A 21,480-nucleotide genomic window follows, 5' to 3' on the forward strand; every position below is an offset into this window, starting at 1 on the left:
CATAAGGGGAAAAATCTGAAAACCGTGAATTTGTGGTTACATCAAAAAAAAAATGTGTGTTCCTGAACAAATAATTAGTATTTTCAATTTTGCAAAGTAAGATAACTATATCAGGTCGGGTATCATATTATGAAAGGGCTTTACATGTAAATTTTAAAACAAATTTTTATTTATTTTTCATGCATAATAGTTTTAGATTTATCGTGTAAAATGTCTAAAAAAATACCCGAGTACAGAACCCTCGTCGGTGCACGAGTCTGACTCTCACTTGGCCTGTTTTTCCTGTTTTAATTTATGCAGCGTCAAGTACTTACTGCGTACTAGAGCCTTACGTTACTAGAATCTAGCGCTCTACTCGACAGTTGAACGTACTAACCTGTAAGATACGGTCGCCTTTCTCGCGCTTATAGCTACGTCTATCGCGACCTTTCGTGAATAAAACTGTAATCGTTCATACCTTACAGATTTCAAAATGAAATTGAGCAGTTCTTGTGACCATACAAAAGTTAACTGGTGTAAATGAAAATAAATAAGTGCCGTACTTACATGGTTTAGATCTTGAAGTGATAACTAAGTGACGTAAATGTTTGTTTAGTGAAATTGATGAGATAGGCAAAGATGCGGTGTACAATACGAGTATATTAAATTTCTTGGGTTTGCGGTTGCGGATTACATTTGAAGGTATTTTTGTTGTAACATTTTGGTTTTCATAATAATCGTCAGAATTCACAACCCATCGCCGCGGTCGCTATTGAGCACGGATCTCCTTTCAGAGTGAGAAGCATTTAGGCCATAATCCACCACGCTGGCAAAGTGCAGATTGGTAGATTTCCCACACTTTTGAGAATATTATGGAGGTTTCTGAAGTTTACATGTTCCTTCACGAAGTTTTCCTTCACCATTAAAGCAAGTGATATTTATTTAGATACCTACTTTAAACGTGAGAAGAGTGTTACCGGGATTGAACCCCTTACCCCCGGAATAGGAGGCCGAAGTCTTACCCACTAGGTTATCACTACATTTTTTGTGGTTACTAGTTCATAAATTATGGAAGTAAATGTAGATAATATAAAAAGGCTAGGGAAGTTCTGCACGAAGCAAAGGTCACACGAACAAGTCAATCGGAACAAATTACTTGTGCCAAGGAATATTTTATGCAGCACAATTTCTTTGCTCTCTATGTTATATAATTAGGAATAGGTAATTAACATAAATATATATAAAAGTACGTAAGTATACTTAAGTGAATGAAAATTGTGTAAAAAGTTAATTAGATTACTTAGGGGGCGTACGAAAATAATTACATATCTACCTAATTGAGCAAGTACTTAAATAAGTACTTAATTAATTTTGTCGTAGAACTCAGAATTATTAAGTATCAAGAAATAAATAATATTAATGAAATTAACGAAGCATGCCAAATAGATAATACGTACCTACCTAGATAATAAAAATAATAAGTTTATTGAAATGTTTATTCAAATTATGTACTTTGGTAAGTACTTACTTACCTAAACAAATTTGACTTACCTGAACTAACGATCTATTTCATTGTAAGCCTTGTAAGCAGATACCCAGTAAGTGTCTACTTATTAATGTCACATAACGCAGATAAAAGTTGAATGATTAACAATTATTTCCAGTTCCTCTGATAGCAAATAACTACTGAGCTATAAAAATATTAGCACAAACTGATAATTCAATTGAAGAGAATTTGCACACAATAGGACTCGTTTAACATTATTTTTTTTATATTGCCAGATCGTGCCAATGCAGCAACAATGCAGGCCGCAAGAGACTCGAGCAGACAAAAGCGGAGCGTAAAAAGGCGGAATTCCAGAAAAAAGTCCTTATCGCCATCAGACCTAAAATGTGCTCGAGGGGACACCAAAAGCGAGAACAAATTGAACGGTAAACGGTCGTTATCCGAGGGGTCAGTGAAAGTGCGACATAAGAAAAGCAATATACAGAGGACTTTGACCCACCCGATATCGTGTGCCGATTTCGAAGATGTCTCAATGGATGAAGTGTTTACTATGAAAAGTGTTGTGCCTCCTGAAAGTGACGAATCTAATTTGCCACCGACGAGCAGTGATAGAGATACCGAGGATGATGTGCGTGTTCTGCCAAAACCTGTGCCACCTAGACCCCGATGGGACTCGGGGAGCGAGATGGATTCCTTGGTGACGATTGCTGTGAAGAAAGCATCGGCGCGACGACGCCGAGCGCCCACTAACCTTGGTAAGTATCTTTGAAACATTTGCATTAGAACAGGCGTATCTAATAATGCTAAGCATTACAAGCGAGATCCACGGAGAATACGAGCAATAGGTACGTTATCGAATACTACCTTATTACAAAACACCTTTATCTTTTGAACCAGTTTCCAGTATGCTACGAACCAGAAACCATTGTAGTACTTAGTCCATGAACATGATTCTTGCGACATTTTAAAAGCATTTCGTGTACTGTGAAATCCTAGACTTCATCAGGCTTCTTAATTATATTGTATCTTGTCAGAAATAGTCTAAGATAGAAATGAGTTGAAATAGCATTAAAATCCGGATAAAATTAAAATATTTAAACAGTTACAATCCGGGTATCTTCAAACAAGAGTGAATATCCAGAAGGCTATTAGAACATAAGCACGTAAATTACATATGTACGACGTCGCGGTCAAACTCAAAAGCTAGTAAAGAAAAAAAACCGGCCAAGTGCGACTCAGGCTCGCGCAATGAGGGTGCCGTACTACGGTCGTATTTTTTCGACATTTTGCAGGATAATTCAAAAACTATGATACAAAAAAATAAATAAAAATCTGTTTTAGAAAGTACAGGTAAAGCCCTTTCATATGATACCCCTCTAGGTATCGTAATCTTTAAAAGTTGCAAATACTAAATATTTGTTCAAAACACATTTTAATTTTTTTTCTTGTATTTTCAGATTTTTACTCTAATGTCTGATATAAGAACTACCTACCTGCCAAATTTCATGATTCTAGGTCAATGGGAAGTACCCTGTAGGTTTCTTGACAAACCAACAGACAGACAGACAGACAACAAAGTGATCCTATAAGGGTTCCGTTTTTCCTTTTGAGGTACGGAACCCTAAAAATACGTGGATAGGACATGTTTATTTAATTTATTAAGCTTAACAAGTTCACCAAACTCCATAACCGGTTCAGGGTGGCCATTCTACCGAGAAGTGCCGGCAAGAAATCCAGTGGATACTTACCTACTTTATGCAGCAACTCGCAGCCATAATATCATACGAGTATTATAAAATTAACATTAAATAGATGATTACTGTTGCGCAATTCATTATATTTGCTACAGTGCATACTTATCATTGGAATAAAGACCAAATATATCGTAGTAGAGCTGACTTAATATTCTATCTAGTATGTTTACGTGATGTGTATCTAGTCTTATCAGTATCATTATATCAACCGATAGATGTCCATAGGTGGACATAGGTCCACCAAAATTGTGGAAGAGCCTACTCTTCCACAAGCCACAATTTTGCACCGCCTGAACCCAATGGTTCCTTGCGACTCGTTCGATGTCGTCTGCCTACCTAGTGCGGGGGGTCTTCTAACGCTATGCTTTCCGGTGCGAGGTTGCCATCTTAGCGCCTATTGGGACTATGTGCCCTGCTTATTGCCGTTTTAGCTTCGCAACCCATTTAGCTATGTTGGTTACTCTAGTTCTCCTACGGATCTCCTCATTTCTGACTTGATCACATAGAGAAACTCTAAGCATAGCTTCTCTCCATCATCCGCTGAATGCCTCTGAGCTTTCTTATGAGGCCTATAAATATTAAATCTGCTAAGTTAAAAAAAAATTGTGAGCAAATGAGCAGGCTGGCCATCTACTGATGTTAAGTACTTACGCCGCCCCTGAACATTTGCAGCATCAGTATTTACTTTTTTTTTTTAAGAATATGAGCCAAGTTAAAAGCTGACTAATATTCCCCTTTCCCCTCCAAATAAGCGTAAAGCTTGTGCTAGGAGTAGGTACGACAATAGTGCAACGGGTGGGATTTGAATCGGCGACCTTTCGGTTTTCAGTCTACTCCTTTAACCGTTGAGCTATCGAGGCTCTATTTAATAACATCCACATAACAAAATGCGAGTTTAAAAAACTTTTTTTTCAGTCAATAAAAGGCTTAAAAGGCTTATTTATTTAATCAATGGTTTTTGGTGCAAACTCACGGTAGGTGAAGGTAGGAGATGTCTTTTCTAGTTACGTTTTTCGTCCCATTCCTGTCCATATTAAATGACAGATTTGTTTACTTGAAAAAATACACCCCCTGAATCTAAACAACTTTCTAAAGAATGTTTATTTTATTAAGTGAAATATCCAACAATTAATACGGCAACTAAAATTTTAATCGAAGTATACAGGGTCAATTAGAATTTCTCTTTTACGTAATTATACGTTCTTTTGTTCACTACAGATAATATAATTCTTTAGACAGAGTAAAGAATTTTTGATAAATCGGTCAAACTATAAGTTTAGGTAGACGTTTAGTCTTTAGAATTCAGCTAAACTAATTTCAATGTTTGTTACAAAGCTCAACCCTTTTGTACCTAGAGAAGAAGTAGAATAAGTCGTAACATAGGATATTAGACAAAACCAGATAAAATAGTAGCCCCATATGGAAGACAGAAGAAAGCAAAGAGCTCCTTCGGTATTTTGAAAAACCTAAAAAAACTAAGAATAGTAGCCCCATTCAGAAGACAGAAGAAATCAAAGGCTTACTGCGGAATTTTCGAAAAACCTAAAAAAACGAAGTACCTAGTAAGTACGTAAATATTTAAAAAATCAACTTGTTGAGAAATAGTTGTCCAAATAGCATGGTACTTTCTTACAATAAAATAATTAACAGCTAAAAATTGCATTCTTAAAAAGCTACGAGTAGTATACCTACTTTCCTATTATGGAAAAAGACAGACAGTAGACTAAACTAATCAGGAACCGTTTGACTAACTGCAAGTGGGCGCTGACCTTACCTCTAAGGCTTTATGATTACAATAGGTATTGTTACAGATGGTAAATAATTAGTAATAGTTTCTTGCTGGTTCTTCTCGGTAGGAAAGGCATTCCGAACCAGTAGTAGATGCATTCGACTATTCGAAAGTACTTGTAAAAGTCTATTTGAATAAAAAAGATTTTTTTTCTTTTTTTTTAATCATAGCGTTATGAGAGCTGATAGGCAAATTAAAGGATGTGCTTTGATAGTTTGTAAGTTGGTTCGAAACGTTCACTATTTTTTTTCGATGGATTTACCTACTTAAATTCAAAACATGAACGTTATGATATCATCAGTGGCAGAAATATTAAATAATCGAGCTGCTAATATAAAAATTACAAGCTTTCAAAGTCGTACTTCATCTCGGAATAACTCCAAATCTGCAAAACCTAGAAAGCTCCGTCCCTAATGACCTCCCTGGCGCAGTGGTAAGCGCTGTGGTCTTATTAGTGGGAGGTCCCGGGTTTGATTCCTGGCAGGATTGGGAATTTTATAATTTCTAAATTTCTGGTCTGGTCTGGTGGGAGGCCTCGGCCGTGGCTAGTTACCACCCTACCGGCAAAGTCGTGCCGCCAAGCAATTTGGCGTTCCGGTACGATGCCGTGTAGAAACCAAAGGTGTATGAGTTTAATAAGAACTGCCATACTCCTTCCAGGTTAGCCCGCTCCCACCTTAGACTGCATCGTCACTTACCATCAGGTGAGATTGCAGTCAAGGAATAACTTGTATCTGAATAAAAAAAAAACTGAAATTATTACCTACAATATTAGGGGATAAAAAAGTAAAATGTTTCTGGTAGCCACTGACGTCACGTGCAAGATGAAGGCAACAATCATCAACTCTATTCATCATTATAAATTTAGAAGAATCCGGCTGTAGGTACTCACGTATTTAGTCGACGTAAGCCCGACTAGTTTAGTAGTATGAACCGAGTAGTAGGAACCACCGGGTGCTTTTTCACAGGGACTCAGCTCTATTCATCATCATTTATCCATCATCAATAACTTCATCATTTATTCGCCGATTTGAGTTTTTTTGCACCGATTTAGTAGTTATGATCTGTATTTAATTTATATATTATAAATAAGTGTTATTTCTTCTTTCTTAATTATATTTCAAATATGTACTTACCTACTTAATTGCTCAACTATTGGTTATTGCTACATAGACATACCTAAGTATTTATATGATTATCATAAAACCTGTGAATGGAAATCAAATAAAATATTGAAAAGTATAAGAAAAAGCTTACTTACACTAAATAACTACGTAGGTAATGGCGTGGTTCCTGTTTTATCAACGTTTTAAATTTTAGGGTTCCGTACCCGGAGGGAGGGAGTCAAAAAGACCTTATTACTAAGCATCCATTGTCCGTCCTTCTGTCCACCCATCTGTCGGTCAGCTGGTTATCTCGTGAACTGTAATCTGTGACTGTAATAGATAGAGAGTTGAAATTTTCACAGAATGTGTATTGCTATTGCCGCTATAACAAAAAATAAAAAATAAAATCAAAATGGCCACCATGCAAATTAAAAATTGTTATTTATTATACGAGGTACGGATACGGAACCCTTCGTGTGCGAGTCCGACTTGCACTTGACCTATTATTTATTTATTTTGATCTGGACTCTAGGTGCTCTAGGTTTAAGGTCCTTCCTTCCTTTGCTAGATAAAAATGCTTATTTTTTACGCACTAAGTAATTGTTGGTAGGTACTCTTGCTACTCTACCTACTGATCTTTGTAAGTATGTGGCTTAATATACTGTTGAGCTTCAAATTCAATCAATTATTTTACCTTTTATATTGGAGTACGTACTTAAATAAGTAGCTATTTTATTTTGATGAGGTAGGTATATTATATTCGTCATAATAAATCCTGTCTGTTAAGTTTATAGTGAACTTCGAATGAATTTTATTTAACTTAATAAAATAATATCTCATTTAGAGGACTTTTGTAAAATTCAATGTAGATTCAACGCTTTTTGTTTTTCTATTGATTACGCATTTGTTTCGCATATTATAAATCATACACCGCCATCTAGGGAAGAATGCGTAAAAAGTTGCATATGCTACAAAGTTGTTCCAAGTGGTACATTACAGTGGTACATACAGTTCGACCACGGACCAATAGGAGAAGACTCGGGGCAGTTGTACACGGGACTTTAAACAGATGGCGTTCTAGGTGTCGAAAATCGAAATATAAAATTATAATTTCTGCTCGTATAAAATTTATACGAAGTAAATGTAGATAGTAAAATTGTTTTTAACTGTAGCTTAATATATTTTAATATTGTAGGCACTATATGTATATAATGAACTCACATTTTTTTCCTCTTTCATTTGAAATCCCACTTGACACGACAGAAAAAAAATCAGTGGTTCCTATTTTTGTAACCGACTTCATTGGATGTAATATCCGCCATAATGATGTTGTTCGTATAAATTGTAGTTTATATAATGTCGCCCGAATCGATTGATACCTTATTTGTCGAAAATCGAAATCAGCTCAGTAGTTCAGGTGCTATGGTAGAACACATAAATAAATATAATATATGTATTACATATATAGTATATACATAGACTGCTAAAATCATAACCACTCCTTATGGCTTTGCCGTATTCGGGTAATTACTTACTGACTGAGGTGCGGAGGAAGTGCTTATCAACATCCCGTAGGCAGTGCGTGGGGCCGCCCTTGGGAAACGAGCCAATGCAACGTCATTTCAATGCGTAGGTTTTGGTAGGTCACACCATAAATGTTTATGAAACTAATCCTACCTATGCTTCCATAATCCATACTTCCATATCAATATTATAAATGCGAAAGTGTGTCTGTCTGTCTGTCTGCTAGCTGTTCACGGCCCAACAGTTTAACTGATTTTAATGAAATTTTGTACAGAGTTAGCTTACATCCCAGGGAAGGACATAGGCTACTTTTTATCCCGGAAAATTAAAGAGTTCCCACGGAATTTTTAAAATCCTAAATCCACGCGGACGAAGTCGCAGGCATCCTCTAGTATAATATAAGTGAGCGACTATCACACTTTACCTAAAGGTCTGGGCCCTCACAGGCTCTACCTCTATGCGTCGTTGTTTAAAATTATTTTCTTGAATAAAAAATAAGTTCTTGAATTTATTTAAGTCTAACACTAAGTAGGAGACCCAATGTTAAATACCTGCCTACCTAAAGAAAACAATATTGGTGTACCTACATAATATTATCTCTATTCTCTACAGTCTACTGTACCTACTGTAGACAAATTATTCGCGGTATGCTCAAATTAACAAGCTCGCGTTGATGTCTTTTGTATAGGAGTTCCCGTCTTCCTGTATAACAAACAAAATTGTAAACTAATATTTTTTTATTTTCATAATCTCATAATTTTTATTATAGCAGTTAATTGCAATTGCAATCGACAATTTCTACTAAAATCTATTTTTGTTGATATATGTTTGAATAAACAATCTTCGAATTACGTAGATACACAAATATACTTAGTGGACTTTATTCAAACTAAATTACCTGTTTAGGTAGGTGCATGTTTGCCCAGGTATATAATAATTGAGACGAGAGAACTTCCTTTATTCAAGAGAAGATTGAAAAACTGCTAAAGATCGCAATCGGGTTAAGAGGCGGGGGACGGACGACCCGCACACCCGTACGTCACCCGCGCTATCTCACTCCGGGTTAGCGGGGGGGCTGTGCGGGTGTGCGGGGCGTTCCATCCTCGATTGCCATCTATACCTGTCTCGGTAAAAGTAGAAAAAACCGGACAAGTGCGAGTCGGATTCGCACACGCAGGGATCCGTCCAAGAATTGACACTTTATTTTTTTATTTTCATAGCGACCATTTAATTTTTTTTATTATTTACCTATTTTTTACTATAGCGGCAATAGACATAATATACATTCTGTGAGAATTTCAAATCTCTATCTATTAAGGTTCACGAGATACGGTCCGTTAACAGATAGATGGACGGGCGGACAGACGAACGGACGGACAGACGGACGGATGGATAGCGGAGGCTTAGTAATAGGGTCCCGTTGGCAGCCTCGGGTAGGGAACCTTAAAAAAGAACTCGCTTTTTAAAACTGTATTTATAAGATAACTTGTTCTAACCTAATAATAAAGTGCCCAAAAAACTGTTCCGTTATATCACGCAGTAAAGCGATTACCTGCAAGCGAGAAGTAGGGTGCTTGTCCTACCATTTATACCTCTTACTACTGTATTATACTGAACATATAGTGCGTAGGTACATTTTGAGATCTCACTCGCCATTTAGCTCTACCTGTCAACTGCCATGTCAAAAGTACGATTTTAGGTCTTATTTCAAGATGAACCGTACTCTCAAATGACAGTTGAGAGAGCTAAAATGGCGAGTGAGATCTTAAAATGTACGTACTTTCCGTGTGTGGTTAACTGCAGTCATCTTGTTATAACTTAGAACTTAAACAAAGTAACCATAACCAACCATTAGTTCTGAAGTGGTCTCTGTATACAAAACTGTTTTACCACGCAAGCTGTTTCGTCTAGTTCGCCATTGCAAGTTCATTGTTCCGATAGTTCTGGGATTCGGAAAAGTCGTAACCGCCGGTAATCTGTTCCTGTTTTTTATACACCGAAGTTTGGCCCTCGACAGAGGTAAAGCTTTTTTTGTGTAGTCATCACTGGGGTGCTTACGACATTTTACTATTTAGTTATGTTTTGTTGTTGGCGTTCATATTGCCAGTGAGTCACGATATTAGTTACCTGCACAATTCGATAAAACATTATCGATAACTTTTAAATATTATCTCCACTTTGAAAGACTATTTTGTATCCATACTAATATTATAAAGACGTAAAGTTTGTAAGTTTGCTTGTAGGAAGTAATCTCTAGAACTACTGAGCCGACTTTGAAAATTCTTTCACTAATAGAAAGCTACATTATTCTTGAGTGACATAGGCTACATTTTATTTTCAAAAATATAGAGATCCCTACAAAAATTGTAATAAGCTACCCATGCGAAGCCGGGGCGGGTCGCTAGTCAGTATTTTTTTTCTAGTCCGAATGATCGCTATCAGCTCTGATTGACTAATACTCTTTCGGTATTGGTCAAAGTCCATTGTCGCGAGAAGCATCCAGCATACAATAAATTCAGCCAAGCACAACAATCGAGATTACAGTCAGCTTTTCCGCAATCGAGCAGCGCTATTTTTATACTGATTCTATAGAATAAAGTTCTATTAAACGCTCGGAGGGCCGCTGCTCGCATGATATCTTACATACCTAGATTAAAATAGACTAAAAATATACTTGTAACTCTGCTTTCATTAATATCAGTATCCTTATTATAAACGCGAAAGTGTGTTTGTTTAATTCAAAAATTCAATATGTTGGCTATTTTCAAATGTAAATGTTTTTACTTTTTAGCTATTTTCTGGCAGAGCAGTCGTGTTTTTTTAAAATTATCACTTGTTTTATTGAAGATTATTATAAGTATTGATTCTATTAGCTAGCTTCGCATAAAGTGCGAAATGGCTCTTTTGGCACTTGAATGACATTGACAGGGGGCGCTGTTGGAAAACAAAACGACAAAGGCTTAGACTATCAAAGAGGACATCGTCTAGTCGATTATCGGGCCCGGATTTAAATCGGACGTTCCAGTGGCAGAACATTTTATGTGAAGCTATTCAAACTTGTCGGAAACCGATTTCGTGTTAAAATGTACAGCCACTAAAACATCAAGCGATAAACGACAAACGACAAGTGGAAGCGTGGGGTAAGAACCTATGAAAGAGAGTATCGATAAAAAAAAATGTCGAGCAGAGCCCACATCACTACACTAGCGGCACGCTATGATGGCCGGTTTGACACATTACAATAGTGATGTGGAATGTCAATTTATTCTCGAACAAAAAACAATTAAGTTTTGTTTTTGTACCTGATTAAATAGGTTTAATAAAACAAAAATGTATATGTTTATTTAATTTATTTGAACGAACTGAATATTTGAACGAAAATGAATATACATACTTTATATGCACACAAGAAACATATGAATACAAAAGATACCGAAAAAGGTGCCACAAAAGGCCATAATTAATCAGATTCGTCCATACTACTATTTTCACTGTCGTCACTGCTATCATCACATACATTAATAATTATATGTTCGTTTTCTATAATATTATCTATTTTCACATCTCTTTCATAATCTTCCCTTATTAATTTAACAGTTCTATTCACAACCTTTTCCCAGTCTCCTTTAGTCACATGTTCACAAGCTTCTTCTAATAATTTTAGCATTTTTTTTGTGGTAAATGGGGGTTCTGTATTGTGTCTTGCAGCATATCCCTTAATTTGAGCCCACACCAACTCAATCGCATTATACTCACAATGGTAAGGCGGTAACCGTATAACTCTGTGCCCATGTTCTAATGCTATTTCGTCAATGACGTATCGGATCTTGGTTGGTTTGTTTTCTTTTAAAAGACGTACTAATTCCGCTTTTAACATATTCATGTTTGCATCTACGCCATTTTTACGAAGCCATGCGACGATATCAGCTTTCTTTTGGGATTGGGCAGGTGGCTTGTCAATTTGCATCGAGTGGTATGGGGCGTTGTCCATAATTATAATAGATGGTTCAGGGAGGCTACACAACATTGAGGTAAACCATTCAGTAAACTTTTCTCCATTCATGTCTTCATGATAGTCTCCAGTGGTTTTTGACGCAAAAGCCATGAGAGAACCTTCGACAAACCCGTTGATGGTTCCGGCGTGACAAATTATAAGTCGCGATCCTTTTCCTACAGGAACTTTGGAAGTAGATGCTGCTGTGTCATCGTTCCAAGAACGGCCTACAGTATGGTTAGCATTAAGCCATGTTTCATCCAAGAACACAACATTTTGCCAATTTTTGATTTCTTTCACTTGCCGTAAAAAAGTATACCTTGCCATCGCTATATCAAATCTTTCCATCAATATTTTGCGTTTGTTACATTTTTTGTATCGAAATCCAATGGTCTTCAAAATCTTCGTTAAAGAACTTTCCCCACCGAAGAATAATCCAGCTTCCTTCAGTGAATGCACCAACTTTTTTCTTGTTGGATACTCCTTCTGTAAATAGTAGCCGTAAACATGTCTTCGGATAGCATCGGCATCAAAGCTATCGATGCCTACGACTGGTTTTGCTCGTTTTCTCTTTTTTGGTGTGTGAAGTTTATTTTCTTCTGTGCCAGTCTCGCCATATTTTTTTTTAGTTATCCGTCTAACAGTTCGTTGTCCAATATTAAGCGCATCAGCTACGCGTTCAACCACTGACGTTATAGGTAAAATTGGCCCTCCATTTTGAGCTTCACGATCGAAATAGTTACGAAGGCGTATTAGGAACTCACGTGTCTGACTATTTAGAACAGTTCTCTGCGTACGTTCGGTCATATCGACGAAATCCACAACAAAGGGCTTGAACAGAGTCCAAATTAACGAGCAAGGGTCAACAGTAATGCAGTATCAATATTTGAAATCCAAAGCCAGGTCAAAACTATATCACAATCGCATTGCACTGACAGTTTATACTTTTCGAAGCAACGTCAATTCGAAACTGCTTTGTTTTGCATTGAGCATTGACGCGAGTTTGCCGGAGGTAGTAGTTGTGCTAGCCAGCGATCCTATGTGACGATCGTATTAGATTCCATTTTTAAAAATTTATTGATATTTTTTTGCGATTTCAGAGGTTTGTCCACATAGTGAAAATTGTTCATATTCACAAGTACATTCACCCCTTAAATGGTGCAAACTGATTTTTCTACACTTGTATACATTTAAGAAATCAATTTAATAAATAAATTTTGAGTCCTAAACCTAAAACTACATTCGATAAAATTTATGAATCTCTGCACATCACTATCGTCAATAAAGTAATACAATTATTTCCTTCAAAGTCGTTATCAATTAATACGGAACTTCATGAGCGGACAAACGTCAAACCGGCCATCATAGCGTGCCGCTATTATAGAACAGCGAGCGCAGCAGTCGGCCGGCTCCCTGCGCACATCCGCTTGTGCCTTCAGCCCCGCGCGCAGCTTCGAGCAAACAAAACACATCCAAAAACTTTACACATCAACTCCATACCCGAGTTCCTTACTCATACACCGTGTCGTTTAGTTAACTTGTGCCAGTGTTCAGTTTTGTGACCGTTATACCAAAAAAGTACGTAGGTACGTACAATAACTCTTTTAATTTCGTTACTACAGTGCATTTTTTCTTATGTTGTTCTATGTAAGTATCTATTATAGATGCGAAAATGTGTTTTTCTTGTTGGTTTGTCCTTCAATCACGTCCCAATGGAGCAAAGGTTTGACGTGATTTTTTGAATAGGTAGAATTGGGGTAGAAGGAACCTCGTTAAAGACCGGACCGAAGAGTGACATAGGCTACTTTTTATACCGGAAAATCAAAGAATTCCCACGGGTTTAAAAAAAAAACTGAATAAAGGAAAACTTATCTGGGTATATATTACGGAAGACTATAAGTATCCATGTATATACCTAGTTACTTTTTGTTTCCATAAAAATAAATAGGTACATTAAATTAAAAATTAAAAGACTATTAAAAATATGCCATGTGTGTTTTATATGACTTACTAAATATATATAATCGCTCTACAATACTTCTGCTTCAGTGTTTTTCTTTATCTTGTTCTAATCAGAAAACACCAAGAGAAATAGGGAAATGGTTCGTCTAATAAATGCCTAACCTACTTAGGTACTATTTCGAAATATGCTAGCTTGTTCTGTGACTAATACCTACAACATTATCAAGTAACTAACAATGACTTTGTTACCGTGTAATATATATGTATAATATATGTATGTATAATTTGTACATTAGCAACAAAGCTAGGTTTGCAGTTTGCACCCGTCAGTACAAGCGGCTATGGACGGATGCAAGCCTAGCTTTGTTGCTGACTGTATACCTAGTCGTCACAAACTAAAAGGAAATTAGAGAAGCAAGAAGCCATAAAAATCCAGTAAAAAGTAAGACCTAAGGTAAGGTAATAAGTACCTAGACCTACCTATAAGTACGTAACAGGTTGAGATGGCAATCGGGGAGGAAACGCCCTGCACACCCACACAGACGTGTGTGGGTGTGCGTGGCGTCCCCCCCGCCTCATACCCCGATTGTCATCTCGAATCTCGAACTGACTTGTAAGTAGAGTAAGTAATACATAATTGGATAGTGTAATACTATCTTTCTCGGTAGTACTTCTATACTATACTATACTATGCCTATCTAAATAAGTGAATTAGAAAAGGAAACCCTTGAGTTACCTTTAAGTGGATTAGCAGCTTTGGGTGTTAGAATGTATGGTCCCTACATAAGTATTCTACCACGTATGTAATGTGTAGGTAAACTGATACCGGACGATGCTCTACATTTCCCGCGTTGGTTATTATAGAAACTATCAAGCTATTTTGACTTGTTTCAACTGTCATCAAACTAAAAGTAAATCATCAATCATCATCAAATCAAAAAAAAAATTACTAGATTATGCCCGCAACTTTGTCCGCGTGGATTTAGGTTTTTAAAATCCCGTGGGAATTCTCTTTGATTTTCAGGGATAAAAAGTAGCATATTATGTCCTTCCCTGGGAGCTAACCTAACTCTGTACCTACCAAATTTCATCAAAATCGGTTAAACTGTTGGGCCGCGAAAAACTAGCAGACAGACAGACACTCATTCGCATTTATAATATTAGTATGGATAGTATGGATTTATTATTTACCTACTTTATTTCCTCGCGTTTATTCGCCGCGGACGAAGTCGCGAGCATAAGCTAGTAAAGAGATAAAATGTAATTTTGTTTTTCTGAGTAATTGAATATTCTAATCTCTGCATCTTGGAATTTTCGATAAGATTATCTGTGTACCTACCTATATATAACAATATCAAGGTACATATTATTATTATAACATTGATAAGCATTTAGGTATATTGCATTTGATTGTCCGAACGATAATAATAGAGTTCAAACTCCAAAATAAAGGAGAGATAGACTGAAAATCATGCACTTCGTATAAGAAAGAAAATAAGGAAGAAGAGAAGGAAGAAAAACGATAAGCTGTGATAGCCCAGTGGTTAGGACGTCCGCCTACTACTCGGAGGTCGGGGGTTCGATCCCGGGCACGCACCTCTAACTTCTCGGAGTTATGTGCGTTTTATAAAATCAATCGTCATCAAACATCGATGAAAAAACATCGTGAGGAAACCTGCACGCCTGAAAGTTTTCCATAATGTTCTCAAAGGTGTGTGAAGTCTACCAATCCGCACATGGCTAGCGTGGTAGACTATGGCCAAAACCCTTCTCACTCTGAGAGGAGACCCGTGCTCTGTAGTGAGCCGGCGATGGGTTGATCATGATGATGATGATTGATTTTCTCTGCGTTCTAGGGCCTACATTGTCCAAAGGTTGTCTATCGCCTTTCAGCGTGGCAAAACTGCCAGCTTGATTGGGCACCTTTGACCCAGAGCTAAGCAGGCCAGGAAAATAATCCTGCCCGGTGCCCATGCGCAGCTTGTAATTCCGTGATCAACCCATCACTGAGCACGGGTCTCCTCTCAGAGTGAGAAGGTTTTTGGCTATAGTCCACCACGCTGGCATGCGAATTGACAGATTTCACACCGTTGTAAACATTTTTTTTTAATTTATAGACTAGCGCTTGGCTGCAATCAGACCTGGGTGGCTAGTGATGATGCAGCCTAAGATGGAGCGCGCTTGCCTAGAAGATTTCACACTTGTCTTGAAGCTTACATTATGGAAAGCTCTCAGTCATACCTACAGGTTTCCTTACAGCAAGTGATATCGAATTGCTCAAAACGCACGTAACTCCGAAAAGTTAGTGACATATTTGACAAGGTTGCATGGAAAATGTCGGCTTTGTAGTAGAATCTGTTTTCCAAACCGGTGGCTCGGTGGTAGAGTCTTGACTCTTGAGTCTTGCCATTCATAAGTAGCACATGCTGTCCTATCACACGAGTAGATCGTCTAATCTACTCGTGTGGTCCTATATCGTAAGTCCTACGTGAAATAAATACATTCATTTCATTTCATAGGCCGATGTCTTAAGCCACTAGGCTATCATGGCTAATACTGCTTGTCATCAATAATGCTCTGAATCTCATCAGCTCATCAGCTTGTAATAACTCTGCCATGGGTAAGTCCACCCATACTAATAAGTCTGGGCGAGTCGGTTAATAATTATGAATAATAAGTTAATAAGTCGGCTAATATTATAAATGCGAAAGTGTGTCTGTCTGTCTGTCTGTCTGCTAGCTTTTCACGGCCCAACAGTTTAACGGATTTTTATGAAAGTTGGTACAGAGTTAGCTTACCTCCCGGGGCTTAAAAGTAGCCTATGTCCTTCGTAGGCTACTTTTCATCCCGGAAAATCAAAGAGTTCCCACGGGATTTTCAAAACCTAAATCCACGCGGACGAAATCGCGGGCATCCGCTAGTAATTAATAAAAAAATATTTTTCAAGTTTAGTTGCAAACTTGCTCCATACCATTAAATAGCTTTAGGCACGGCGAATAAATAAGAAATCAATTTGTCATGGGTTGGGGAAGATGACGTAAGGTACAGCCAGCATCACGGTCTGTTACTATGGCATAGATCTCCTGAGGATGGCCTAGAAAAACCTCTACCCATTTTAATTGAGCGATTTCGTGACTACGATGTACTCTATTCATCGATATTCCTACGTGTTTTCTTATCTATAATTATAAACACAATATAAATTGCTATAGAATAGAAAAAATAATAATAATTATGTAGGTTTATTATGAAAATTGATGTAGGCAACCACATCCAATACTTATAAATATAATTGAAAAAAAAATTAGATAGATGCACTGAAACAGATCTAAGTATTTGCATTTAGCACAGAGTTAGAGCGATCACGCACTCATCCGATCCGAATCCGTGAAAATACGTTCGTAAGGATGATGTTATAAAATGACTAGATGATGTCCGTGACTTCGTCCGCGTGGATTTAGGTTTTTGAAAATCCCGTGGGAACTCTTTAATTTTCCGGGATAAAAAGTAGCCTATGTCCTTCCCCGGGATGCAAGCTATCTCTGTACCAAATTTCGTCAAAATCGGTTGAACGGTTGAGCCGTGAAAAGCTAGCAGACAGACAGACACACTTTCGCATTTATAATATTAGTATGGAAGTATGGATTATAAAGAAGATATGTTATTTTATAGATAGGATAAATATTTTATTGTACCTATAGGTGTAATTTATAATTTAATTCAACTCGTCCAATACTCCTCAGTGCTTGAAAATCTAAAGTCTTCGGACAGTGCATGTTGACAGTGATGATATAATATTATGCATCCGAGACATGGTCGCTATTATTTATGGGTCTCACATAAGAAAGCTCAGATCCATCAGAGTCACTCAGCGAACGATGGAGAGAGCTATGCTTGGAGTTTCTCTACGGGATTAAGTCAGGAATGAGGAGATCCGTAGGAGAACCAAAATAACCAATACAGCTCAACGGACTACGAAGTTAAAGTGGCAATGGGCAGGGCACATATTTATAAAAAAAGATAAACCTTGGGGTCCTAAATTGTTAGAATGGCAACCTCGTACCACAAAGGGCAGCGTTGGAAGACCCCCACTTAGGTGGACAGATAACATCAAACGCGGCGCTAGTTGCAGGCGGCACAAGACTGGCGTGTGGATGAGACCTATATATATATCTAGCAGTGGACGTCTGCTTGACATAATATTATGATCTGTATAGAATCTTTCGATCATCAGTTTGATATTCAACAATGAGAAACTGTAACGCGGGCACATTTGGAGCTTGTTGCCAAATAAACTAGTTCGGGCTCTATATAAAGAAAGGACAAGCTTAATCGCCTTAGCTCGGCCTCGCTGCCTTCTCTCCTCCCACGCGGGAGCCTTGGCCAGCGCCAACGTCCTAAAACGTGCTTTAATTGTTTAGTTGCATTCGATTTACCGATACACTACATATACCGATCTAATATTTTAGTCATTTAGGTACATATAACTACCCCTATTATAAATGCGAAAGTGTGTTTGTTTGTTGGTTTATTGGTTTGTTGGTTTGTCCTTCAATCACGTCGCAACGGTGCAACGGATTGACGTGATTTTTGCATGGATATAGATCTGAGACCTGGAATGACATAAAGGCTACTTTTTATAAAAATCTTTTATCCCGGAAAATCAAAAAGTTCCCACGGGATTTTTATAAAATGTAATTCCACGCGGACGAAGTTGCTGGCATCAGCTAGTTTATAATATTACTAGATGATGCTCGCGACTTCGTACGCGTGGATTTAGGTTTTTAAAAATCCTGCGGGAACTCTTTGATTATCCGGGATAAAAAGTAGCCTATGTCACTATCCAGGTCTTAAACTATATCCATGCAAAAATCACGTCGATCAGTTGCTCTGTTGCGACGTGATTGAAGGACAAACCAACAAACAAAGATTTTTGTTTATTTTTACGCAAAATAGTTTTTGATTTATCGTGCAAATGTCGAAAAAAATACGACTGTAGTACGCAACCCTCGGTGCGCGAGTCTGACTCGCATTTGGCCGGTTGTTTTTTAACCGACTTCAAGAAAAGGAGAGATTTTTTTTATTTTTTATGTATGTTCCCCGATTAGGTACTCGAAAACGCCTGGACCGTTTATGAAAATTATTTTTTTGTTTGAAAGGGTATACTTCAAATGTTTGTACCACCGGCACCAAAAAGTATTATTATGTAACTTTTTTTTTTTTAACGCTGGGAAATGCGTTTACGCATCCCCCCTTCCTGGAAGCCAGCCAGCTAGCCAGCCAGCCAACCAACTGGAGGGAAGGTATGTGGGACTCGCCGGCCGATAGGCGACCGGAATACCCACTAAAACCCAGCGGCATTCCTGCATGTCGCCTGGTGACTGGGTCACGGGAACGGGTCCCAAGCAAACCACCGCGACCCAGTCAGCGACGTCCGCCGAGGCGGACCCTCCACCGAGGACCCCGCTCACGAGGTCCCCACACCGCACGTCCGAGGCGCACCGACCAAGTGCGTGCGCCACCCGACCCGGGGACGGGGCGACAACTGCACTCCGCGCACGTCGCCCGCGTCCCATCCTCCGCCTCGTCCGCTGTGCCCTCTGCTAGTCAGAGGGACACGCGGAGAAACCTTCCCCCTGCCAGGTCATTAGCCATGGCTAACAATATCCCCGAAGAGAGATTATTAGCCATGTTACCGGGGTGCACCGGCCCGAATACTGCTCTTCCCCTCCCCTTTTGGATGCCCGAGGCATCCAAAAGGGACCAGCAGCACCCAGGCACACTGGGAGGTTACCTGGCTGGCACCCCATTATTATGTAACTATATTAACTCTTACTACATAATGATATTCGGTAATAAATTAAATTATTTTCTAATTTTTAGTGTTTGTGGCTAGGTATTGAAGTCGGTTTTTATTTTTTTTGTAATAGCAAATAAGTAATTATAACTACACTAGCGGCACGCTATGATGGCCGGTTTGACACATTACAATAGTGATGTGGAATGTCAATTTATTCTCGAACAAAAAACAATTAAGTTTTGTTTTTGTACCTGATTAAATAGGTTTAATAAAACAAAAATGTATATGTTTATTTAATTTATTTGAACGAACTGAATATTTGAACGAAAATGAATATACATACTTTATATGCACACAAGAAACATATGAATACAAAAGATACCGAAAAAGGTGCCACAAAAGGCCATAATTAATCAGATTCGTCCATACTACTATTTTCACTGTCGTCACTGCTATCATCACATACATTAATAATTATATGTTCGTTTTCTATAATATTATCTATTTTCACATCTCTTTCATAATCTTCCCTTATTAATTTAACAGTTCTATTCACAACCTTTTCCCAGTCTCCTTTAGTCACATGTTCACAAGCTTCTTCTAATAATTTTAGCATTTTTTTTGTGGTAAATGGGGGTTCTGTATTGTGTCTTGCAGCATATCCCTTAATTTGAGCCCACACCAACTCAATCGCATTATACTCACAATGGTAAGGCGGTAACCGTATAACTCTGTGCCCATGTTCTAATGCTATTTCGTCAATGACGTATCGGATCTTGGTTGGTTTGTTTTCTTTTAAAAGACGTACTAATTCCGCTTTTAACATATTCATGTTTGCATCTACGCCATTTTTACGAAGCCATGCGACGATATCAGCTTTCTTTTGGGATTGGGCAGGTGGCTTGTCAATTTGCATCGAGTGGTATGGGGCGTTGTCCATAATTATAATAGATGGTTCAGGGAGGCTACACAACATTGAGGTAAACCATTCAGTAAACTTTTCTCCATTCATGTCTTCATGATAGTCTCCAGTGGTTTTTGACGCAAAAGCCATGAGAGAACCTTCGACAAACCCGTTGATGGTTCCGGCGTGACAAATTATAAGTCGCGATCCTTTTCCTACAGGAACTTTGGAAGTAGATGCTGCTGTGTCATCGTTCCAAGAACGGCCTACAGTATGGTTAGCATTAAGCCATGTTTCATCCAAGAACACAACATTTTGCCAATTTTTGATTTCTTTCACTTGCCGTAAAAAAGTATACCTTGCCATCGCTATATCAAATCTTTCCATCAATATTTTGCGTTTGTTACATTTTTTGTATCGAAATCCAATGGTCTTCAAAATCTTCGTTAAAGAACTTTCCCCACCGAAGAATAATCCAGCTTCCTTCAGTGAATGCACCAACTTTTTTCTTGTTGGATACTCCTTCTGTAAATAGTAGCCGTAAACATGTCTTCGGATAGCATCGGCATCAAAGCTATCGATGCCTACGACTGGTTTTGCTCGTTTTCTCTTTTTTGGTGTGTGAAGTTTATTTTCTTCTGTGCCAGTCTCGCCATATTTTTTTTTAGTTATCCGTCTAACAGTTCGTTGTCCAATATTAAGCGCATCAGCTACGCGTTCAACCACTGACGTTATAGGTAAAATTGGCCCTCCATTTTGAGCTTCACGATCGAAATAGTTACGAAGGCGTATTAGGAACTCACGTGTCTGACTATTTAGAACAGTTCTCTGCGTACGTTCGGTCATATCGACGAAATCCACAACAAAGGGCTTGAACAGAGTCCAAATTAACGAGCAAGGGTCAACAGTAATGCAGTATCAATATTTGAAATCCAAAGCCAGGTCAAAACTATATCACAATCGCATTGCACTGACAGTTTATACTTTTCGAAGCAACGTCAATTCGAAACTGCTTTGTTTTGCATTGAGCATTGACGCGAGTTTGCCGGAGGTAGTAGTTGTGCTAGCCAGCGATCCTATGTGACGATCGTATTAGATTCCATTTTTAAAAATTTATTGATATTTTTTTGCGATTTCAGAGGTTTGTCCACATAGTGAAAA

The 21,480-nt window shown here is 38.0% G+C and overlaps 1 protein-coding gene across 4 annotated transcripts in view; it reads left to right on the forward strand.

The window, feature by feature from the left end:
- The first annotated feature begins 1,781 nt into the window (after positions 1–1,781).
- btsz (bitesize) overlaps positions 1,782–21,480 on the forward strand; it is a 63,887-nt gene continuing 44,188 nt past the window's right edge. For 2 of the 4 annotated variants that reach the window (XM_069502086.1, XM_034973974.2), the window contains exon 1: positions 1,782–2,241. In XM_069502086.1, the coding sequence (XP_069358187.1) occupies positions 1,782–2,241 (460 nt within the window). Of the gene's footprint in view, positions 2,242–13,073; positions 13,240–21,480 lie in introns of those variants that run through there. The other 2 variants (XM_069502088.1, XM_069502087.1) reach the window with 2 other exon arrangements.

This window comes from Maniola hyperantus, chromosome 12 (genome assembly GCF_902806685.2).
Source record: "Maniola hyperantus chromosome 12, iAphHyp1.2, whole genome shotgun sequence".
NCBI lineage: Eukaryota > Metazoa > Arthropoda > Insecta > Lepidoptera > Nymphalidae > Maniola > Maniola hyperantus.